Here is a 24,354-nt window from a genome sequence, read left to right on the forward strand (position 1 = left end):
ACGTGCTGGTGTGTGGGAGATGCTGCAGCAAGCAGCAGCAGTGGGGGCTCATGTGCATCCTGTGTCCCACTGCCCAGGCCCAGGAGCTCAGTTCTGTGCCTCCCAGTCTGTGAGTGCCTGTCATGGCATTTCCCCAAATGCCAAAAGATGCTTGGGCCACCTCTTTTGTTACTATGGGAGAAAATACCTTCGTAACCTTTTGTTACTATGGGAGAAAATACCTTCAAGAGTTACACTTGGAGTTCTGATGGTAAAGACATTTAGGAGCAGTGTTTTACATTGATTTCAATGCAGGTTTCTAAAGACATTAGTTGTGGATATACAGACAGACAAGGTGAATTTAGTTGAGTTTTATCTCACTCTTGCCTGCTGAGCAGTGGGATGAAGGTCTTTTCCCTGTTTGCCAGGAAAAAAAATACCTTCAATACCTCAGTCAAAATACACCTTCAGTGGAGATTTCCAGGTGTTCAGGTTGCAAAGTTTCTTATCCCAGCACATCAAGCTTCTGTTGGAGAATGTGTGCTCACCTTCAGCTGGCATCTCTGCTGTTGAGCTTAGTTCCCTACATAAAATTAACCTTTTGTGGCTTTACTGTTCCCACAGGTTTGTTCTTATTAACACAGGGGCTTGTGTAGATGTTTCACCCAGCATATGGATTGCTCATTGCTCACAGACAAAGCTGGCTGTAAAATGGGAAACTCCTGCATTTTCCATGCAGCTGGTCATAATTTTCTGTTAAAAATCAAATTCTCCGGCAATTCAGAAGATGGAGGTTCTCCTAACTCATTGCATTGCTTGAGGCAAGGTATCCAGTATGCAAATATTTGGAGAATAGTTAACAGGGTGGTTAAACCACTTAGTTAAGCAAGAGCAACCAAGATTACAATCTGGGCATAGTTAATGAATATGTCTGCAGTCTTGTTTTAATAGGAACTGAGGCTTTGCCTGCCTCCAGGTGCATAGATTGCTTTAACTAGCATATAATTGCCTGCTCTCCAGAGCAGGTGCCTGCAGACCTTCTTGTCCTGCTGAGGAAGCTGGAGAAGAGCAGAGATGAGGATTCCACTGACACAAGCAGATGAAACCTGGTGGTGGCTGCAGGGGCACAATAGGCCCAGTGTTTCAACACTGTGAATGGCACTTGTAAATGCTCTGAAAAAATCCTGATTTGTGGCTTTTTAAATGGGCTGCTCCATCTGGCAGTTACATCTGTAAGGGAATCCCAGCAATGGAGGGATACCGGTCTGGGGGGATCTGGGAATTCCTGAGCAAGTGCAGGGCGTGGGATTTTGGACCAGGCCAGCTCTGCAGGCAGGGACTGCAGTGTCTGTGTTGAACAAACTGCAGGGCCAGCCTTCCCTCATCCTGGGGAGCTGCCAGAGTGCCATGGGCTCCATGGAAGTGTCCCCAAAGGAAAAGGCTTGCTAGCCTGCAGTGTCCATCATGCCCCGTGTTTCCAGCAGAGTGTCAGCAAATTCTGGGGTCAGTGCTGCCCTCAGGGCTCTCTGTGGGGAAGAGATGTGCTGCAGAAGTGGTCTGGAGGTCCTGGGAGAGCTCTGGGCAGCATCTTTCCCTTCAGGAAGTGCTGGGGGTGTGCCATTTTCCAGACAGCTCCCTTGGGCTGCCCAGCTTCCAGGGCATGGATGGCAGTCTTTGGGGCTGTGTTGAGATGACAGGAAAGCTGGATATGATTAATCTCTTTTGTGTCATTTTCTCTTCTTTCCGCTGTGCAGGGAAGGTGCACATTGCTGCAATTCAGCAGCCACCCCTCCCAGTGTCACTGTCCCCTGCTGGGGTCCTGCAGCCTGTGCCAAGCAGGGACCCCCCCTTCCTCCTGCTCCCCTGCCTGGGGTTGAACTTGGGTCACACCAGGAGGGTATCAAAGTTCCAGCTCCATTTTCTGTGAGTGGTGGGGGCAGGGGTCCCTTCCATATGGCCAGCCCTCCCCAGGTGGGGCCACAGAGCCTCCCTCAGTGTCCCTCCAGCCGATGGACACTGCCGTCCCACCAGCACCCAGCTGCTTTTCCCCACTGCTGGCTCCAGCAAGGCTGGGCTGAGGCTGTGGGGGAGGCACTCAGCAAACGCGGTGGGACAGAGGACACAGAGGGGCACTGGTGCAGACTGGTGTGAACTGGTGTGTGCCAGGCAAGGGGAAAGCAAAGGGCTAAGCAAAGCAGAAGGAAGGAGACTGGGGCTGTGCCAAGGTGTGGGCTGTAAATGGGATGGCCACGAGGCACAGGATGGGAGGTGAGGGGACAGGCAGCACTGCTGGGTGCAGGGGCCTGAGCACAGGTGGAACAGAGACAGCTCATCCCAAGGCCCAGGGTAGGGCTGCAGATCCCTGCCTTTGTAAACACATCCAAGCAGAAAGGCATCTTTGTGTTCCCTTGTCACATTCAGGGGTGTTCATAGAACCTGGGCACCAACACCCCCCCACACACCCCATGATGATGGGATGGTGAAACCAGTTTCAACAGGTGGATGTGGAACTTCAGAGCCATGTGCCATTGTCCAAAGTGGCTTTGAGTTCCCTCCCTGCCCTGAAAAGGGATTTCTCTTTCCACCTCTGTTGCAAGCAGTTCCCTGTTGTCACAATAACACAAGCAAAACAAGTCAGGCTGGTTTTCAGCAAAGACAAAAAATCTCCACAAATGTTTTCCTTAGTTTGCAGTTTAAAAGCTTCAAACCAAACCCATGGTCACAGGTCAAAAGTTTGCCTGGATATGAATCAACAGAGGAGCCTCCAAGTCAACTTTTATTTCCCTCTTGTCCTCTAGTCCTCAGTGTTATCCAGGAACTTCAGACTTAAAATGGAAGCATTCTTTACCCCATAAGCTGGAAGAGATAATTTAGCACCACTTAGGCACCTCTAAGACGTTGAAAACATCCCTTCCTGGGTCTAAACCCCATTTGAATTAATTCATTGTCAAGGTTAACCCCAGCTGGCAATTGAGCTCCACCCAGCCACTCACTCAGCCCCGTGGTGGCACTGCCCTGTCAGGGTGAAATTCTCCTGGGGCTGGGTGCAGCAAAGCGAAAAAGAGCAGCAAGGACTCACCCATTCTCAAAATCACAGCAAACCCATCTTTATTAGTGACACCATGGCAGTGTGAGAGAGTAGCATTCACCAAATGCAGGAGTTGATTGCCTCTGCTTACTGAGGATTTGATTCTGACCACCCAGAGAATTCTCCTACAGCCCACTGGGCCCCTTCCAGGTTGTGCTTTGTAGGGCTGGGGTCAAGGGCAGTGGTAATTCCTGGCCTTACAGTCGTACCTCAGAATTCAGCAGCACCTTCAGGAGCTACAGTGATCCACATTGCTCCTGAGCTGAGTTAAATATTGTCCCCATTGTTCATTGCAAGTCAGAGAAGGCATTTTCAGAAACTGATTGAAAATATTAATTTGCACAGTGGTTTTAGGGGGGGAAACACATTTAAATGGGGACACAGCAATTAAAATGACACAGTTTCACACTTGTACTCCTTGGTGTTTGTTGTTCCCTTTTCCCCTGATACCAGTAACAACTCTGGATACATAAAGGTGAAGTCCAGGGATATTTTAGCCCTTTGAACCCAACTATACTGTTTTTTTAAAACATTATAGTTTTATGGCTTTTTTTTTTATTTTGGCCCCAGCATCAAACTGTACCCAGCCTGGAAGTTATTGAAGGGAAACAGATTGTGCCAAGATATTCCTTTCTCTGGCAAGCTCCTTGTCTTCATCACCAAGATCCCACATAAAAAGCTACTTGTTTCTAGGCTATACATTAGAAAACAAACCCCAAACCCAGCCTGGAGAGAGCAGCCGTTGTTGCTGGGGCTGTTCAGGCCCTCAGGACGATTTCCACCGCAGGAGCGAGAACACCTTGTGGATCACATACAGCAGGGTGGCCACGAATGCAAATACCTGGGATGGAAAAACACAGCAGCCCATCAGTGTTCTGGGGCACAGTGCCACCCCAGCACTGAGCCCACGCCTCGTGACGTGCCACATGTCTGGGGACACCCGTGCATGCTGAGACGGTGACTGGTTTCTCTCCCCCCTCCCCAAACTGTTGGTGCAAACACAGATTTGCACTTGAGGCCACTCCAGAGCCACCTGCTGCCATTCCCTGCCCTCCTGCCAGGCACTCACCACAGCTGCAATGTTCTCCCTGTACTCCTGTGCCAGGAGTATGGAGGACAAGCCAAGCGCATAGGTCATGTAGGCTTCCAGCACCGCGGCGCTGAGGTAGAACAGCGCTGCCGTGCTGTGGCAGATGGCATCCTAAGGGACAAGGAGCACACCGTCACCTCCAAGGGAGTCACACTGCCCCTACAACCAGGCTGCCAGCTGGGGAGCAGCAGCAGCACCCTCCTGGTGACAAAGCCACCCCTAGGGTCTGTCACAGGCACGTACCAAGGTGACCCAGCAGCTGCCGCCGCCGCCATGAGCGCCGCAGAAGTAGAGGCACAGGAGGGAGATGGACATGACGAAGCAGAACACGGAGACAAACATCACCCAGCCCTGCAGCATGGGGTCTGGGACCTTCGAGGATGCCACCAGGATCCACACAAGGCCCCCAAAGATCTGCAAGTCAAAGTGGGGGACAGGGTGAGTGTGCGATAAAGTGACTTGTCCAGAGCAGAGCCAAAAGACACTCATGCCTCTGGCACTGCACATGGCAGCAGCCCATGAGTTCTTCCCAGCCTCCACTCAAAAATGGGCATTCAGCTGGGAGTATCTGCCACTGATCCTGACCAAAAAAATTCCTCACTGGTGCCACTACCACTCACACGCTCCCTACACCAGTGTGCTTAGGAGGCTGGCTCAGACCTTTCTGAGGGCTGGCTTTAATGAACAGGGAGGCTGGTTTAGGAGAGGTATCTTTGCTTCACACCCAGCGTGTCAAACCCAGCTCACCTGCACAAGCAGCACAGACACCTGCCCTCACAAGGGTCACATGCAAATATCACTCTGAGAGAGGTTTGACTCTCTGGGTAGAGGAAAAGAGCCTGAGGCTCCCAGCTCCTGCTTGGGAAAGGAAGCTCATATTTCTGCTCCAGTCCTTTGGGTCATCCTTCACTGCCTACATCAGAGCTGTGCCTGGTCCCAGCTGCTGGTGTGATAGTGGGTAGGACCTTCTCAGCCAGCCTTGGGAGTTTGCCATGGGTGGTACACAGGGACAGCTATGTTTGGGCTCCATCCCTTCACCAGCAGGCTCCTGCACAAGAGGATGGGAGCATTATGTTCAGTGTTGTGGAATGTCTGGAGTGCAAGTGGTGCCTTTGCACTGGAATGCCCTCAGTAGCTTTTCTGTGCCACAAAATCAGCCCAGTTATTCCTTGGACCTGTGCAGAGTTCAGTCTGTGCAGCATCCTGTGATGAGGAGCTCCACAGCTGAGCCCACACTCTGTGGATCTGTGCTGTTGTGGGGATCTATCCCTCACCACCAGCCAGTCTGGGATTCAGGCAGATGTCCAGAGGCAGGAGAGCCTTGCTGACTCTAAGGTCATTCTGATCCTTGTATGGCCAGCGAACCCCAGCCAGCATCCAAGTGCCAGCTCATACTCATTTCCATTTCCATTTCTTTCCAATCATTTTGCAAGTGGAAAGAAAGTCTCTGATTTATGTTAACTCAGAAAATGTTACATCATTTGTGTCACCCCACAGTTGTAGGAAAGTTTGTTGGTGCCATTATGCAAATTGACACATGACATCAATTATGTGGTAGAGATGTGACAAAGACCTGAGTGAAAATGGGTCTTCCAAAGTGCTGCTCTTGTGGTCCCTCCTGTAACAACCAAAGGCTGAGCCTTGAACACTAATCCAGTCCTTTTAATCACTCACGGGCTGACACAATGAGTGTGTTGCAGCTAAAAATCCTGGGGAAAAGCATTATGGCTGCTCCATTAAAATCATGCACAAATTATGGTGAGATACGAGGTTGGGGAAAGAAGCACCACAGCTCACTCCCTACCACTCACCATCTCTCCTTCCTGCAGGCTGTGCTTACCACTCAGAAATGTCTGTTTGACCTGGTTTGATTTTTGACTTTGGTTTTATAGTGAAGATTCATAAAAAGGAAGGAAGGATTGAGAGGCTTTCAATAACTCACAGCAGGATGTGGACAGCTGTCTAAGGAAAAAATTCATCCTTTAAATAGCTTTTACAAAGCAAACACATCTGCTTTCAGCTTCTTTCAGGTTTTCCACATAGGTCTGGGTATCCATATGTGCAGAAAGTTCTTCTAATTAAATAGATTACAAGAATTAAACTGAGCCTCACAGATTAAAAATGGTAACTTTTGATCAGCCCATGCCAATGTGGCAGTCATCTGAGCTGCAGGCAGGATCTTCTGAAAATTTCACAACCATCTTAGCATTTAAAATGCCAATTTTGTTTTGTTTTGTTATATTACAATCTCAGCCCATGGTAGGCAACCTGAGATTCCACTAAGGAATGAGAAACTCTTTATCCCTCTGATTCAAGGCAGCCACCTCCTTTGTACACAGCAGAGGTCACACGGCTGCACAGCCCAGAATCTGCCTGGAGATGGAGAAATCCAGTCATGCAGCATTCCTCCTTCCTGGGTGGTTCCTGGGCCTTCAGGATGCACATTTCCAGATCTTACCCAAACCAAGGATAGTGTGCTCACTTCAGCAAGCTGCCCTGGCAAATCCCCTGGAGACAGGGATTACAAACAAACAGTTCAAGGGGAATGAGCTCTCTGAGGCCAACAGGACCAACATAACTCAGGGGCAGGGGTGGCTGGCAAGTGTCAGCCCAGCCAAAATCTCCACAGGCACTCAACATCCTCCCTCCTGTAGCTCCAGGAAACCTGGGCATTGCTCTTGGGCACAGATCAGGTCTACATCCTCTTTGCTACATTGTTACCACCAGGAGAATGAAGGAAACTCTGTAAATCCCAGTAGTGGGGAGCAGGCTGGGTGGCAGGAAAAGATTTGGTGCCAGATGGCAAAACTGAAGTTTTTAGCACGAAATAATCTGAATGCCATTCTACAATACTCAGCCAGAGCTTTCAAAGCTGGACCAAAGCGCTGGGAATTTGGCAAAAAGCCTCCCAAGCTCTTTTGAGAAGAGCACGTTTCGTGAGTGGGGCAGAGGACAGGGGAAAAGTTCAGGCTGAGACTTTGTATCAATAACCTATGCTCAGAGCAATTCCTTTAAACCACGAGCGCCAAGTCCATTAAGATTATGATCTCCTCCTGCTCAATGAAGTTACAGTGTGGAAAGAAGTTACAAAGTGTTTGCTCACCTTTCGCTCTCCCACACGCCCAGGGTCCAGCAGCTCCGCACCTGCGGCTCAGGAATGCCGCGATGGAAGCGCAGCCTCGGCTGCTGCCAGCAATTCCCTCCGCTCCCTAACCCCCTGCTCCAAGCCGGCAGCTCATCCTCTGCCTGTGCCATCCGCTAAAATCACCTCCGGTCATTAACCAGCTCCATTTGGCACCTACTTATACCCACCGGCAGCCCCTGCTGTGTTTCAGGCAGGAAATTCAAACGTTTTTCAAAGGCCCCAGCAAAGTCCCACTGCAGACTAAAGGAGAGCTTCAGAGCCCGTGGTTTTCCCCGGGGATGAGATGCCCTCCAGCCCCCTGTGGCTCAGGGACCTGGCGTGGGACAAGTGTCACCCCTCGCACACCTGCAGCACAACCTGTGCTGAGTGCCCAAGCAGCAGCCACAGCCCTCCCCCAGGGACAAGGCAGCACTCACGATTTCAGGGATGAAGAGCACATCTGGGAAGGTCGTCAGGACGGCCAGGCCTCTGGGCAAAGTGGTGGTGGAAGTTGAGGAAGACATCGGAAGCCTCTGGCGCGGTGCTTATCGGCCACTCTGCTCCTCACTGCTGAATGCAGCCTCCTCACCTCTCCCTCTCTCTCTCCCTCCTTTCCTGCCCTTCCTGCTCTCGTTTCTTCCTCTTTCCTCCCCTTCCTGCCCTGGTTCCTTTCCTTCCTGCTGACAGATGAAGACAGCTGTGAGTGGCACAGGTGTGGCCAAACCCTGTGACCTGGAGTCACATGGGAGCTGTTCGGGAGATGCAGGGGCAGCCCCGGGGCACTGGCAGCAGAGTTCGGCTGTCCCCGCACCCGAGCTGCCAGGCAGGTTCCTGGGCAGGGCCCAGTGGCACTGGGTGACAGCTGAGGGCAGCAGGGGACACCTGTGCCCATCCACCTGCACAGCCTCGCGTCCCCTTAGATTTGCACAGTGAACCAGCCACAGTGACCCACACCTGAGGTGGTCACAGCAGAGGACACGAGGGCGGCTGGTGGCCAAGGCAGGCCAGGATGTGACAGGGGACAAACAGTGGGCCTACAAATATTCCACAGACATCCAGGGATGAGGGCAATCAAACTGCAGGGCAAACCACCTCCATCTCTGAAGGAGATTGGAAATGCCAAGGTAACACGAATGACCTAAAATGATGAGACTTCCCAGGCAGTTTCACTTCTTAAATTTTACCTTTTTGTCTGTAGTCCATGGGAGCAAGTCATTCCCCTTCTTCTTCATAAGGAACATTTATTTACTCCTCTTAAACACACTTGGGGACACAGCAAAAACTAAAGAACTCCAGAAGCTGAGGCCAAAAAGTGCAGAGAAAGGACTTTGAGAAAAGAAGGCAGGGTAAAACCTGTCCCTTGGAGAAAGCAGTGAGGCAGATGAGTGGAGGAGCCTGCAATGTCAGAAAAACTGGGGAAATGCTTTTAATAAGCAGAGTAAGTGAGGGGCAGGGTTATATGGCAGAACTGGTGGGGCAGTGAAGGGGTGGGATGGATGCCTCTTACCCAGACCTTGAGCTCTGTTATTTCCAGTCAATTGAAGCAAAAACATCTAAGTAGATAATGCCATCCTTCTTTTTCTTCTAGGGGCCTTTTCTCACTTAAATGCAGAGTCCATGCTGACCTTCATGACTTCTTCAAAGGTGGGAGAGTGTTTTTGCTGCATCCACCTGATTTCCCACTTCTCCAGATAGATTCCATTTGCCCTAAGGTGACAGAACTACACATAATGGATGAAACCTTGGATATGAGGCAGACCTAAAAACCAGTCAGCAAAGAGGGAGAGCTGGAAGCAGTGGGAATGTAGGGATTGGAGCTGGAGACACAGACAGAGCTCCAGAGGGGTCTCACTGTCTCTGTAAGGGATGGAGATGAAGCTCTCCTGTTCCTGGGACCACAGGACTGCTGTGAACAAGCAAGTACATTAGGAGGGGCAGGGGCACTGGAGCTGTGCCATTTGGAAGGGCTGGGACATCTTCAAAGAACCCCTTCTTTATCCTATTTACAAATTTTTGGTGATGGATTAAAAACCAGGGGGTTTAGTAGAACACTGGGTTCAGAGGTGAAGGATGCTGAGACCAGCTTGACCAAACTCTCTTACATTAGGCCCCTCCTGACTGAGGTGGGCATCAACAAGAATGTGGAAGAGCCTGGTAGGGAAGTGAGAGATGGAAGCTTTGAACAGAAACCAAAGAGCTGGTAACACCTGACTCAAACACATTCTGCTGAGGACAACACAGAATCTAGAAGTTGCAGGACAATCAACCTCTTCATACTACAAAAGATCAGTCCCATTTTCCCCAGCATATCTCCTTGAGATGCAAGAAGATCCTTCCCTTGGGTGGGAACAGCCCTCAGGGACAGCTCTGGAGGCTGAGTGAGAGGCTTGCCCATGATCAGTGACATGGGTAACATCAATCTCTATTTGATAATTATTAAACTGGCTATGTTATTGGTGCAATAAATAGAGCACTGTATCAGCAGCTTGTGTAGTCAATAACTCTGACCAGATTAGAGTTTTGCCATTGTGCATTTTTCTGTTTTCACATTTTCATCTAATCATTGTCAATTTAAATAAAGTGGTAATAAATTCATCCTTGTCCTTGTCAGCTGCTGGCCACCTGAAAGAAAAGGATGACATTACAGAGTTCCCAAGGGAGGTATAAACCCCTGAGCTTTCTGTTCTGGAAAGGCTTCTCTGAAAGAGATCCCTGGACACACACAGTTTTGGAGCTGGTATGCAAATACGGTAGGTGAGCTCCAGAAAGAGGATGAGGGTGCCTTTACCTGCTGAGGACAGCACCTCACCCCATGGCTGGTGGTGCAGGAGGTGCTGCCCGGGGAGGCACAAAGCAGCAGTAGCTCCTTGGAGAGAACTTCTGTGTTAGAGCAGTCCCTGGTGGATGTTTTCAACACTGGAGGCAGCACTCAAATTTCAGTGCAGGGCTCCTGGGAGGGGATTGCTCCCACACTGGAAATGCCATGAAAGAAAGCAGGTACTGGCCTTCACCTCCCCTGGGGAGCCTCTTATGTGCACCAGGAACACCAGGGAGAGCTGCTTGCCTTCAAAATAAATGTATTTCTTTTTGTCCTGGCACATTTTCCAGTAGGGTCCGGACACTTTTGGTTTCAGATCTGCCCTCTGGGTTTCTGAGACAGTACCACAGGACATTGAATTCTCTAGAAAGTACACAGGGATACAGGGTGGAGTTCTGAATGGTGACAGTGGAAATCTAAAAGCCAACATCGTTTTTGTCCTGGCACCTTTAGTGGGAGCAAGTAAGGGAGGGCTTCAGGTTTGGACCCTGAAGAAGGGAAAGTGAATCACCTCAGTGCAGTTTAGAGGTTACAAAAGAAAGGTACAGTCCTGCATTGGTTCTTTCTTCCAGGACCTTCTCTAAGGGAGCAGCTGCTGGACTTTTCTTAATTTTGGACATAGATTCTGTGACAGAATGTGAGAGCACACAGAAAGAGCAAAGTCCTGCATGTGGTGCAGTTTACAGGCTGCACGAGGGAGGGGAAGGCCAGGACCGGCTTTTTTTCCCCCAAGAACTGTATGGAAGCAATTGCTGGCTGTTCAAAGTGACAAAGCTGGGCTCTAGGAGATTGATATGATGGATGCAGCTAAGAAGCAAAGTGCAAACTCCAGGCTGTGGGGTGTAATTCCAGGGGTGTGAGACAAATGTGGAGTCAGCAAGTGTTTGCTCAGCTGGCAGCTGCTGTGACCAAGACTTTGCTGCAGGTGTACAGTTAAGGTACAAGATCTGTGTGACTGAAAATACACGAAGGTCCAGTTATTTGGAGAAATTTTGGAGGGAGCATCCAACTGCATATCATAACACAGCAGCTCTGTCATGACCAGCTCCCAGGCCATCCAGCTACATATATAAATATATATACAAGATACATATATAAATATATATATATATATATATATATGCACACACACAAATACAGGCATCGTGTGGGAGTGTCATTCAGCAACCAATACTACAGATGCAGAGCCCAGTCTTTGGGTGGGCCAGAAGGAAATGTTCCAAAATCAAGAGAGAAATTCTGTCTCCTCTACTACAGCTCTCACATCTCTGGATTAAAATTCTGTAGCAGTGCCCTGGCTGGAGCACAGCTATCCCGGCCCTGGACCACACTGGTTTCCAACAAGCACTCCAGAGCAGAAGGGGGCGCTTTCCCCTGTCAGATCCCAAATTCTTTGGTTCCTTCTATCCCCTCTGCAATGGCAGTGGCTGAGTGACAGCTGCTCAGCTCCAAGAACTGGCACAGCAGCAGAGCTGCAGAAGCTCCTCAGGTTTGGAGGAAGCTGCTGACACAACTTACTCAGAAAAAAAAGGAGTCAGTAAGAAAACACCAACACTAACACTGCTCACAACTGCCCTGTAAAATCATCACAGTGGGTGGATGCTGGAACCCAGGACATTGCTCTGGCTGCCCTGGATGACTCCAGACCCTGGCAAGGGGCTCAGACCCTGGCACAGAGTCAAAAACACCTGTGCCTTCAATTTTAGTCCATGGAAAAAACTACCAACCTTGTGTGAAGATTTACAAGCCACAAGAGTTTGAGTAGAATAATGGTCAATTTATCACAGGGTGAAAAAGTAGAATTTTGGGGGCTTAGAATGGGGGTTCAAGAAGCAAGATGGAGGAGTCTGTGTCCTGTCCTCCTTCTTGTCCTCCATCTTCTGCTGTGATGGTGGCACTTTTGGATTGCTGTAGAGACAGACTGTCTAACATAGGTGACAGGTATTGGGTAATTATTATTTATAAAGTACATGCAGTTCTTAATATAAAAAGTTAACACCACCCTAATGGCAGTGGCTGTGCCACAACCTGACCTGCTGGACAGATCACAGCAGGTCAGAGAAGGAATGTAATAGGTAAGACAAAATAAACAACCTTGACAAGCAGAACTGAGGAATCTCAACTCCTTCAGTTGCCAGGCTGGGAAAAAAGACTTTCTGATACCTCAGGGGTCATTTCAACCACAGAAACCTGAGAGGTGGATTTATTTCCACCCCCATTCCCCTCAAACAGAACTGGCAAATGCAATTCCCTGAGCACTGAAGGCTGGGAAAGAAGATTTCAAGGGTGCCTGAGAATCTCACTGGGATAGGTCTGAGAGGTGCCTCACACAGAACAGCTTTTAAACCCCCTTTGCACAGAACAGGTGTCTCAGCACCTCTGAGGATGTGCTGCCCACCTCTCACAAGCAGAGACACAAACTCTGCCAGGAGCTGAGCAACAGCTGGCAAAGCCCTCAAGACCTGCCAAGAGGATCCCACAGGGTACACAAAGGAGGAAAAAAATTAAGAAAAAAAATTAAGAATTAATCACATAATGAGGAATGTATCAAGTAACAGCCACAGGTTCCTGATGCCAAGATTCTGGTTCAGTGCCCCCTCCCCTTCTCAAAAACAGCTCACACACTTCCAGTTTTGGTTTAGGGATGTTTTGTGGTTTTGTTTGTTGTTTTGGTTTTTTTTTTTTTTTTAATAAAAGAAGGCTTCCAGATACCTAATACTATTGTGCTGTTTGTGCAGGACAAACTTTAAATACTAAAATGCACAAGTCAAAACAGGCTGTTTTGAACTGCTCAGCAGTGCAGGCTCAAACACTTATTTGCAATGGCTTTACTCTTTGTACAATCAGTTCTATATGTAGCAATGACTGTATATAAAGAATATAGTACATACTATTGTTTTCATTGTCAATTTACAAGAGAAAAAAAAATAAATATTTTCCATTCTTATTATACATTAACATTTCAGTAGAAAGTTACAGCTGTTGTGTTGGCATGACCTGCAACATCAGGAGGAGAAGGGACATGCATACTTATCTATTAAGAACTCCAAACTATGACTTTGTAATAAATTACAGAGGATAGATACCAGCCAACAGAATACTGATTATCTGAATCCAGTACATTTGTGATTCTTGCTCCATGGTAAAAGCCAAAAAATCTTGCAAAATACAAAAGCCAGTAGCTTGCATTATAAGTAAGACAGACAAACCATGTAGGGTACACATACATACCAAGTATGGTAGAGCCTCTTCTCCAAATGTTTGTGAATAACAGGCTTGTGGTTTCTCAGGCAAAGGAGATTAAGTTGTTGAGTTGGTCCTTGCACCCTTCACACATAACTAGCACCATAAAGATGCAAGGACCTCAGCAAACACCTAAAATTCATGCTTAGTAGATAAAGCATGCATTTTGTAGAGTTTGTGCAGGGTACACACTCTGTTCATTAAGGTTACTGTGCAAAAAAGATTATTGACCACTGAAGATGTTTCTGTAATTCTGTTACAATTATTAGCAACATTTTTATACTTTAGCAGGCCTGTGTATGATTAATGAACAACCTGTACTCGTGGTTCCCCCCTGATTGCTGCACCACTCAGCTGGGGCTGAGGAAACAAAGGCAGCAGCCTCAATTCCAATCAAGTGGGGGAAAACGAGCTGCAGTTTGCTAAAAAATAAAATATTTTAAAATGGCACAAAGCTTTGTACAGGTGGATCTACCAGTGCAAATACATATACATGAGGTACCAATTTGTTCAGATCATGTATAGGCCAGATCTATTTATAAGTATCTTAAAATCACTCAATTTCCTGCTGTCAGATAAATGCTACAGCTTGTCAGCCTGTAAGCAAAATCAAAATTAAAACAAAATTTCAGCATATTCAATACCAGATTATTGTAATTTCTCTACAATTTAGTTTCCGAGCTTTCACTACTGAGACTACTTAATTAATTTTTGGTTTTTTTAAAAGCAAAATAATATCACAATAATTTTCTTTTTCAAGACTTGATATGATGTGAGGAAAAAGTTAAAACTGTGTATGTAATTTGGAACAATAACTGTAACTGGCTGAATATTTTAACATTGCTTGAAATTTTACTAAGTACTGTTAGGAAGGAGGAACACAGTTATTGCTATTTGAAGACTTAAAATTAAACCAAACCAACCTGAAAGCATAGACAGAACTATTCCAATGGTGAAAATTCTATAGATACAAAACAGCATTCTGCCTAAAATTAGTCCTTCTTCATCTGAAAACACTTCAAGTTATCTACAGGTGTCTCTTCCTTGCAACAATGATGGCATTTACATGGAGTTATGGCTTTGAAGTGGCTAACTGTGGGGGTCACACAGCTTTTCAACTCTGGCAGCTCTCTCTTGAGACGTTCCAGCTGCTCCACCTGGAATATGTTTGGTTGTTCAGGATTTTGGTCGTATATCCTGAATAAATGAGAAAAGAAAAAACACTGATCAGTATAAACTAGCAGTCCACAGAAATGTACCAGATGAAGCACCTGGGTTTTTTTCCTTAACAGAGCAAAATTGGGTGCCAAAGTCAGTTTATTTGGGGTTAGTACCCTGAGTTTTGCTGCTTACCTCACAATATAAAAAGGTATTCCCTTTACTTAGACTGGTTAGTGTTTCATTGGATATACTAAAAACCTACTGGCATATACTCACTTAATCTCCTGACAAATGTGATTTTACAAGTGGCACAAAGCAGTGAAACAAGTGTTCCAGGCTTCACAGTTCAAAGCATAAGAAATCTCAGAGATTATTTGAACAGACTGTAATATACTGTTTACACATAATACTGCATTGAGTGTGTACTTACTGTTTCAAGAAGTATTTCACCTCATCCAATTCAGAATTTTCTTTTTTAAATTAGCACCATTACCACAATACGATGTGAAGAGTGAAAAATAGAAAATCTGACCTCTCTGCACACCTAATGCAGATTAACCATCTGCACTACTTTAAACAGTCTATCCTCTTCTCACTTTCTTGTTTTCACACATGTAAACAAAGCTGCAGATTTGAAATGTCAGCATCATCCCCGATTGTCCAAATCCAAACCACATTTTGAGTGACAGTAAAATAAAAAAATCAAAACAAATTTTCAGCAAGCACTGAGCACAACTCAAACACCATTCTAGTGTAATTCATTACAAAGAAAAAGCATTGGTGCTCCTGTAACCTAACATTGGTACAACACCTATTATAACAAGGATATACCTTGATTTCCCAACATTCATTTTTATATCAGCATGTTTATATTCAAAATTTTAATCCTGGAACCCATCTGCTCTCACTTTTAGTTGTTGCACATACACAGTTCCAGGTATTGCAGGTCTTCAAGTTTTTCTCCTTGAAATGAAAACTTCTGCAAGAAATTACCATGGCTTCTGCCTAAGTCTTTAAGGAATCACTATGATTCCTTCAAGAAAGTAGTTTGTTTTTATTTCCTCCTTCTTTGTCTCTCACACATTTTCAAGTTAAGCCCAAAAGGAACCAATGCCACCAACAAAACAATGTAGTAGTGCTCAAGTGAGAGAGTGCAAGGTGCCCTTTTACCCTGACAAGACACCAAAGCCAACATGCAGCTCCAAGATGGGTACAATAATGGGATTCAGGTGAGGAAACACTTCCACAGGAAATGCTGATATGGATCACAGTAAGGTCAAGGACAATTTCTGTGAAGAAACTCCTAGAAGTGAGGATAGATGTCCAGTTTGATGAAATTCAAACAGAAGGCACAGCATTTGAATTACTTGCACACCACTTGTAATCCAATACAGGCCTAAGGTATGACCCAAACTTGCCCAATGGAAGCTTTCTGCAAAATAACAGCTCCACCTTCCTTCCTGTGCTTTCTTCAGCTGAGTCAGCTGGCACCTTATGAATTTCCCTGCAAATTCCACACAAAACACTGAAACTTGAGGATAGTATTCTATATAAAACACGTGTTAGGAACTAAGAATCTGAAGTCTTTCCCATCAGTTAGACACTAGAACAGCAAAAGATTGGTTCTTTTCTAGGCCCTTGTTCCTAGAACATGGCTAAGCATGTTTCCAGGCAGCTTCTGGCAAGTATTTTATTACTAGTTTTTTACTACAACAAGTATAAACTCTTTTAATTCCTGCTCCATTCTAAATTCTTTTCAATTGAGATTCTGGATGAATTCAACCCTCCAGGCTCCTTTCAAGCTGTCCCCTAGAGCCAGTCCACTCCAATGTGGGTATTTGGTTTCTTTTAAACCAAAGGCAGAGAAGAGAACTCAAAGCAAAACTTCAGAATTTCTTGACCCTACTTTTTGTTTGGGTCCACAAAAGTACAACATCAGTTTGCAGCAACAGAGCTCCAGTACTTCTCTAATTATTTCCAGCATCACTGTAAAGACAAGGAATAAACTTCCATCTCCCTCTCCTCCTTTCTTCAACAGGACAATAATTTGTAAGCAACTATGCACCAAAGTTTCTCCATCCAAACTCCTGTTAAGAAGCAAACCCTGCAGAAGACTGGGAAGTCCTTTAAACACTACTTTTTTTAAGTAAGCACCTTCTACAAAAGACTTGCAGAACATTGCAGGCTCTGCAGTGGGTGTAAAATTGATGTGCTTGGCTCCTGAAAGGTGTTTTGCAACCTCTGAAAACACATACAAGACAAGAGGCAGCAGCACTGAAATACTGTTTCCATGCTCAAAAGATTTTCTGAAGATTAAAGCTTCTCACTTTTCTTTAGATCTCGAGGAAAAACTTTGAGTTTACTTTGCAATTCACAAAATGGGGAAGAGTTAAATGGTCTTAACAACCCATCATAACATATTAATTCAGTTACTGAGTAGGCTATAAATCAACTTGTACTACACTTCCTCCACATATCCATGCTGTTATTTAAGTAACATGCAGTTTCAGGCAAACAGGGCAGCCCAGATTTCAGCAGTCTTGTGCTTTTGAGAAGTATTCAAAACACTTTTGATTTGATTGCCAGCTAAATTTGTGTAAATGTTGGGAAGTTACTAATACCAGTCAAGCACAGCTTTTGCCTGCAAATGCAACATGCAGCCTAAGGAACTGCAGTGTTTGGACAAAGCTCTCATGGAAAAGCTCTCAGCATCCACGTTTGGGAAATAGTGATTTCGTATTTTTATGCAGTTCTGTGTATTGTTCAACAAACAAAATTCAGATCATGTAAAGTGAATGAGAAAAGATGATGCAAGTGTAAGCTAGCACCCACTCCCTCTCCACATTGGTATTCAATATACAGCCAGCAGGTGTAAAAATACAAGGCTGCATTGTTCTTACTGAGTTAAGTATCTTCAAATACAGATATATCTTCTGGACTATTTCCAAAGCCTATCCAGGAAAAAAGCACCAGATCAATCACCTCAGAAATCATGCTTTACAAATGAGCATTTTAACCAAGCCAGTAATTTCACAACAGGTTGAAATTTCTTCTTTAATTAAAATTGAAATATCAGGCTAATAAAGCATTTTAAGGATGTGATTTCTGTGCAGACAGAAGACGCCCAGTCATGCACATAAAGCACCTTCTTGTTTAAGAGCCCAAATAAAAGCCTGAAGGCAGACATGGCACCTTTCTGTAGAGGCTGCCCTTTTAATTCAAATAATTTGGTTAAACACTGAGATGAATGGTAGTTGAACGTAGGAAAATAGGAGATTATCATCCCAGAACATCTGCTTGGATTACTGACTTTGGGTGTATGTAATAATTTGCAGCCCAAGTGGAGAAAGGCCTGGATGGGGGGAGGGAGTGCATTTGTGTTCTCTCCTCTGCCCCAGTGAGCTCAGCCTTTTAATATTTTTGGCATTTGTAAACTTCCCAGATTTAGTCTTGCAGTTGTTCTCCATGCAAAGCAAAGCCAGACCCCCTACCTGCATTTTTTTTTCCCCAGAGCTTGGTATCATCAACTTTTGGTATTCAGGACACAGTTTTTCTGCCATCTTCACAACTGGCTACAGTGTTTTGGTCAATTCTACATGGATGATTAAAGTTTGGAAAAAAAACGCTTACAGAAATAATCTCTATGCACACAGTTCATAATCTCAGAAATAACTACTGCACACAGTAACTCAGGGCCACACACAAGCAACCTTAAAATTCACTACAATTCCTCTATTTACTTCCTAGATTATTCAGACAATTAGCACTTAACATGGTGTAAGTAAAGGCCTAGTAAACAGCAACACAAAATACCATATTTGATAGATATCTGGACTTGGCCATAAATCCAGGGAACAAAAATACAGAAACCATGGAAGAAGCACCAACTTAATTCAGCCCAGGAAATATTTGGAATTTGAAGACACAACAACAGCCTGAACTGGCTTTACACTAAAACAGATTACTGCAGTCCCTACTTATTACTTACACCTTGGAACAATCATGTACATCTCTCTCTCTTGAGTTCTGCTTTTTAAATTTAGTTTTACATTTATTTATTTCTAAACTCCAAACAGCACAGGATATGGATGCTGACACCAAACCTATTTAAACTCTAAATATCAACTTCAAGTCTGAAGTGATCTGAAAGACTGGCCCTTTACCCAGCAGCTCCAGCTGTGAGTGGAAATGTTTGCTGCCAGGTTTTACATCCCTGCATTCCAGGACTTGCAGGTACCACCTGCATCTCAAAATGTTCACCTTGAGACATCTGATGCAACTTTCAGAAACTGTAATATCCCTAACCTGCATTAAGAGTGAATTTAATTTTACTCACACAATTAGTAAAACTTGAAAAGTAATTAAGAATTGCAAAGGGACATCCCATTGTTTGTTTTGGCCTACAGAAAAAAAGAGGGAAATTACATTTAGAAATTACACTTAACAAGCCTGCAATAACAACTTTGGAGTTAATACTAATTTTGGGGTTCCTCTCCAAAAAAACGGGAAGATGTTGAAGTGGAAGTGAGAGGAGGCAGGCAGCGAGAGGAGAGATAAACATTATTAAGAATCCAGATCATCTAAACAGTGAAGGAAGGTCAAGAAATTTTTATTCAGTTAAATCCACAAGGGAATTCAGCCTTCCAACAAACTGGCTGGTTATCAGAAAGTGAGATGAAAGGTGTTCTACTGTCCTACTACAACTTAAAATACACCAAATAGTACAATAGGACACACAGGGTGACAAGTAGCAGCCTCAACATAAATGCCACAATATTTAAGTAGCATGGAGTACCTAAAGCAATAAAAGCAACATGAAGTCAGAAGTTAGGCTGGCCCCTGCTTTACTGTTTTACCACAGCAGTGAATATCTATTGCACAGGGAGTAATTAACAACTCTGGAAGACTGGATTAGTAGACATGAGATGAAGAGACATTCCACAAACACTTTATGCAGTGGAGTTTGATTAAACACCCCACCAATAATATATCACTTTAACTTATGCATACCACAGAATAAAATCTCATTACCCTATGACTGCACACTAAGTAGTTAGAGGATTCTTTCACCTGCATTCTGGTCCAGAGGTATTTTTCATTGACTAAAGAGGCCCCAGTCCTGAGCTGCAGGAGAGGTGCAACACACAGCACTGCTGTAGCAGGAAAGAGGACTTGTGTCTATGTCCTCAGTCTGAAGCTGATCCCTAGTGTAAAAATCTAGTTATTCCTTTTTTTACTGCAAATGAATGGGAGACTTTCTGTACAGCACAAGAAGGGGCACCTCTGGCAAACCTCAGAAGCAATGGGCCTTGAAAGGACTCTCAGCAGTCAACAACAGATTGAAAAGAGCTAACTAATTTTTTTATACTGAGAGCCTAAAACCCTAGGAGCAAACATATTTGATTTCCTGCCCCTGGAGTTGATTAAATTGACTCTCAGTTTTCACTTTATAAAACAGAGCCTTTGACAATTATTGATCGCCCTTCCTTTGGTTGGTTTTTTTTAGTTTGTTTGTTTTTGTTTGTTTGTAGGTAAAACAATATACAAAGCAATACTCTTGCTAAAGCAGAAGGTTTGAAAGCCTTCTGTAATTTGAAACTTCAGTTATACTTAATACTTTCCCAATTACTTTCTATCGGAAATTCTAGTTTAATACAGTTTTTCAAATTAAACTTCACCTCATAATGATGAATTCCTCATCTTCAAAGACAAAAGACCTAAAACTTTGGGATGCTGTAAGCAACCAAATAACACAACAATGCTTTTGTTAAAATATTTAACACAGTATGCTGATGTTTCTACCTGAATTTTTTGATGTAACAGCTACTTTCTGAAATTACTAATTTAGCAGTTTGCCCTGGAGTCACTCCAAGCTAATTTTGATAGGAAAAATGTGAATTCACAGCTTTGAAACACAAGAGAATGTTAACTATTTCCACAGCTCAATGTAGAATACTGAAACTTCCAGTCAAACAATTAAATGACATTTTCCTCGCTGTAACACGTTTACATAACCTAAAAATTACTATCATGAATATTAGTAGCACCTTAAACGTGTATGCCATACACTTGTTCTTTAAAGGATCTAACTACATTTATGTTGATCTCAGGAAAAACAAAAGTTATTTTGCTTCATAGATACAGCTGAAAGAGTGGGAACTAGTGTTAGACTTATTCTTGATCCGGGTTTATGGGGTCCTTCTACTTTCTGCACCCAATCAACCAAGAAGCAACATGAAATTTCACCAGAATCAATTTACAATAGTTTCTAAGCTTGATGATGGTGGTGATTATGATCATTCTTTTAAAAAGCCACAACTAAGTACCTGTCATATATTAACCCATGAACACCATATTCTCTCAACTTCTTCCTGTTATCTGGGTCGTTTGTATCATCACCCCACGTAAAAATAACCAGGCCTTTGGATATGGCCCGTTTAATAAATGATGGATTCCTCAGCAGGTCTTCAGAATGCACACTAATTCCCTGAAATACAAAAGACTTCAATTAAAAATCCTTGCTTTTGAAACACATCAGCTTTTTTACTCTTTTAACACTGGCAGCTCCTTACTGTTTCATCCATAATAATAAAGCATTTAACACAATTAGAGAGTTTAATTAGAGTGCTATTTTAAAAACACTGTATTAAAAACATTTCAAACAATGGACCTTTTTTTGGCAGTTGCCCAATATTAGTGTATTTCTATTGTGAGGTTAGCCATAATTTAAAGCATTAGTGCCAAAAATGATAGATTTAAAACAAGCAGTAATAATTCAGTTTGATTTTAACTTGTCAGCTTACCAGCAAGTTTTCAAACTGTGCAAAGTTAATGGCAATTGAAGTTGTGCGAGATCTGAGATCCATGAGCTCTGGATAGAGTTTAGATTCCCCTTGGGTGAGAAACAGCACAGGATACTTGTTCTGCTTATGTCGGATCCTGTCAGGAAAAAAGTCCATAAGTAGCACATGAAAAAAATACAAGTAAAAGAACAAAGATTTGATCTCACTGTTTCAAGGGGAATTCCTCTCTTTCCTGCACATTCTTCTAGTTCCTAGCTGGTGCAAGGAGATGGCCCCACAGTTTAGCACCAAACTGTGCTGACAAACTGCTCCAATGAGTCCTTTTGCCACTACTGGAGATTAACACACATGTTAAGGGAAGCTAGGCTTGATGTTGAACTCAGCCTTACATCCTCAATATGTTTATATATAATCCCCTAAAGCCATTTAATTCTGTAATTTTCTTCTTAAATGCACAGATTCATGATGATCATGAAGATTCATGACAGGAATTTCTAAATATGGTTAATAAACAGCCCCTAACCTTACTAATGCATTTTTCAAGCTGAATACTGTAACTAGAGTATTTGTTCCTAAGTTAGGCTTGCACACCCCTCAAGTATGACTGGAAAAGACTGTGGGATACCAGAAGAAACCCTGACATTTTTGTTGAGCTAAGAAAGAGTGAAGCATCCAGAAAGGCACTTGACAAAACTATGTACTATGACTTTGTTCACCTATTTTTATTTTTCAGGCTCATTCCAGATAGCAAAGTGGTCTCATTTCAGTTCCCAACTATTTTGGCACCCAAATTTTATGTCTAAGGAAAACACCTGTTACTTATTTCCTGTTGTGTATTTTAAAATACAAAGTAAATTTTACCAAATAAAAATAAATTTCAAAACCAAAGTACATTATTTCTCTTCTAAACTTACATTGTACAAATATCTGCATGAAAAGAAGAAAACACAATTCTTCTTCGTCCAGCATTCATCAAAACAGTTTTCAGAATAATATCTAGAAAAAGGTTCATATCAAAGTAAGTTGACAAGTTGCCATCCCATTGTCCATCCTGGAAAAAGAAAGCACAAGTTTGAGTCAGTTAAATGAATGCTTACTAAAATTATTTTAACCAGCAATGGTCTCTCAGTCAACCTGAGCAAAGTGAGAACTCAGCTGGCCAGTTTGAATGCAGAATCAATCCTTCAGTCTGCTCAGTGCTGGCTCCAGCTCTCCAGGACTGACAGCCTGAGAGGGGCAGCTGAATTCTCACAGCAGTAAAATTCACTGAAAAATCCCCTGTCTCCCCATCCAAGGAATACATTCCTAGGAAGCCTATTACAGCTACAAAAACACAAATAAATTCCCTGAAGACCAGTAATTATTGCAGCTACTCTCTGTGGTTATTACTAGCATACTGACTTTCACCTACCACTGTCCTCAGCTTCCTTCCCCCACTCCAGGCTTCCAATCCCAGCCTTTATACCCATTTCCCTCTGGACTGAGTGCTGCACAATCCAGCTGAGTCTGCAGCCCTGCTGACTGGAAGGAAGCAGCTGCTTGCATCACTGCACCATGCTGTAGCTGCTCCCGCACAGGGCCAGGAGAGGTTGAATTTCTTGGCACTTTCCTGTCTGCCCTGTTGTGATCTGTTGACTTTATAAAGAATCTCCTACCAAAAGCAGTCTAAACTCAATCTTATGAATTTTATTATTTTAAGAATAAGACTGTTCATTTGTTGGAGTGGTGCTACTATACTCCCAGTTTAAAAATAATGCAGTATTTTTTTTTAAAGGCCCAAACCCCCACAAAAATTATGCTTTTGCAGCTCATAAATTGTCACATCAAATTACAAGCTTTAGCCATAAGAATGTCAAACAATCAAAGTAAATCACATGTATGTTTACTTACCCTTTGTTGGGAGATCCATTTTATTTCTATGTCAAACCCAACATCGTTAGGAACAGACTCCAGGACCTGAAAAAAATTTTACTATGAAGAGACCCAACAGCAAAGGAGGACAACAAGGTAATTGGGAGGGAGAATACAAAAGGGAAGGTAATTGTTGGGAGAATACATTGGATTTTAATGCTAATGGTGTCTTAACAGTAGAATTTAAAACCCTAGGTTTTTAACATTTTGTACAACACACGTATACACCCTTTTCTACTCCAGTTTAAACTTAATGAATACATAAAAGTGGATACAATCTTAAGGGCAAGATTTTGACAAGGTACAAATATGAGTCAATTCACCTTTACACATGTAATAAATGCCCCATTTGTACTCCTAAAGAAAAAACATTTTTTCTTTCTCCAGAAAGTTCCTGTGAATGCAAAATGCATCTTAAGTACAAAATCTAGGAGCTTGCCATTACCATGATAACAAAAGTTCTTTCATGTGAAATTTCTGTAAAGAATTATTTGCAAGGTGATTTCAAAAGGTGGAGCTAACACAAACCAGTCCTAAATGGAAACACACTGGAAATTCACTCAACATTTCTCAGTGTCTGGTTCTGAAAGACGGCCAAGACACTGTGAGGAACTGGCAAAGGGCACGTGTGGTTTCTCTCAAAATTAGGAACTGTCAATGCATTAACAGGCAATGCCCACATGTTAACCAGCTGTAAAACTGAGTGCACCCTGAGCTACGCAGCTTGGGCTCATGAACTCAGAAGCTTGAAATACACACAGACTGTTACTTGTGAGCACTGAAAACCCTCCAGTGTCCAACAATAAAACCCCTGTTCTCAGTTCCAGCACTGATGCCAGAGGCCTAAACCCAAAAATCAATATCCCCTTTGCTATGTGTGCAAAGCTGAAAGTAAAACACAGGTTTTCATGTTCCCCAATCATCTTGCTCCATATTCACCACTTACTCTTTGCAGAGAAGGAAATGGCTGCATCTCAAAAGCAGAGTTCTCTTCATCGCTAAAAGATGCTGTAAAGAAAGATGAAATATTGAATTAAAACAACAGAAGCATAATCCCAGTAATGCCAGCAAGAAAAAACTGGCTCAAAATCATAAGGTCGTTAGGAGTGAACAATGAAACCAGGTCTCCCTTTTGAT

The 24,354-nt window shown here is 43.8% G+C and overlaps 2 protein-coding genes across 9 annotated transcripts in view; both read right to left on the reverse strand.

Annotated features, from left to right (window-relative positions):
• Positions 1-3,558: 3,558 nt before the first annotated feature.
• Positions 3,559-7,859, reverse strand: MAL (mal, T cell differentiation protein (MAL blood group)). Of its 2 annotated transcripts, XM_005489362.4 has the most exons (4): positions 7,719-7,859; positions 4,401-4,571; positions 4,137-4,268; positions 3,559-3,908 (listed from the first exon to the last, which is right to left on the reverse strand). In XM_005489362.4, exons 1-4 carry the CDS (start codon positions 7,803-7,805, stop codon positions 3,834-3,836), a joined length of 465 nt encoding a protein of 154 aa, XP_005489419.1. In that variant the 5' UTR covers positions 7,806-7,859; the 3' UTR covers positions 3,559-3,833. The 2 variants fall into 2 exon arrangements, with proteins under 2 accessions (XP_005489419.1, XP_026650718.1); XM_026794917.2 differs by lacking the exon at positions 7,719-7,859 and having other exon boundaries at positions 4,401-4,664.
• Positions 7,860-8,851: 992 nt separating this feature from the next.
• Positions 8,852-24,354, reverse strand: part of GPCPD1 (glycerophosphocholine phosphodiesterase 1) — a 46,714-nt gene continuing 31,211 nt past the window's right edge. For 4 of the 7 annotated variants that reach the window (XM_005489364.4, XM_005489363.4, XM_074536951.1 and 1 more), the window contains exons 15-20: positions 24,164-24,225; positions 23,197-23,262; positions 22,221-22,357; positions 21,307-21,442; positions 20,830-20,990; positions 11,862-14,539 (exon numbers count right to left, since the gene is read on the reverse strand). In XM_005489364.4, coding sequence (XP_005489421.1) covers positions 14,335-14,539; positions 20,830-20,990; positions 21,307-21,442; positions 22,221-22,357; positions 23,197-23,262; positions 24,164-24,225 — 767 coding nt within the window. In that variant the 3' untranslated portion in view covers positions 11,862-14,334. Of the gene's footprint in view, positions 9,003-11,861; positions 14,540-17,994; positions 18,096-20,829; positions 20,991-21,306; positions 21,443-22,220; positions 22,358-23,196; positions 23,263-24,163; positions 24,226-24,354 lie in introns of those variants that run through there. The other 3 variants (XR_012579436.1, XR_012579437.1, XM_026794918.2) reach the window with 3 other exon arrangements.

This window comes from Zonotrichia albicollis, chromosome 3, assembly GCF_047830755.1.
Source record: "Zonotrichia albicollis isolate bZonAlb1 chromosome 3, bZonAlb1.hap1, whole genome shotgun sequence".
Taxonomy (NCBI): Eukaryota; Metazoa; Chordata; class Aves; order Passeriformes; family Passerellidae; genus Zonotrichia; species Zonotrichia albicollis.

Coding starts and splice junctions, on each gene's coding strand:
- MAL (XM_026794917.2), bottom strand. CDS start 4,664: ATGTGCAGTGCCAGAGGCATGAGTGTCTTTTGGCTCTGCTCTGGACAA. Junction 4,269..4,400: donor GCAGCTGCTGGGTCACCTTG/GTACGTGCCTGT, acceptor CTTGTCCCTTAG/GATGCCATCTGCCACAGCAC. Junction 3,909..4,136: donor GGGAGAACATTGCAGCTGTG/GTGAGTGCCTGG, acceptor TTTCCATCCCAG/GTATTTGCATTCGTGGCCAC.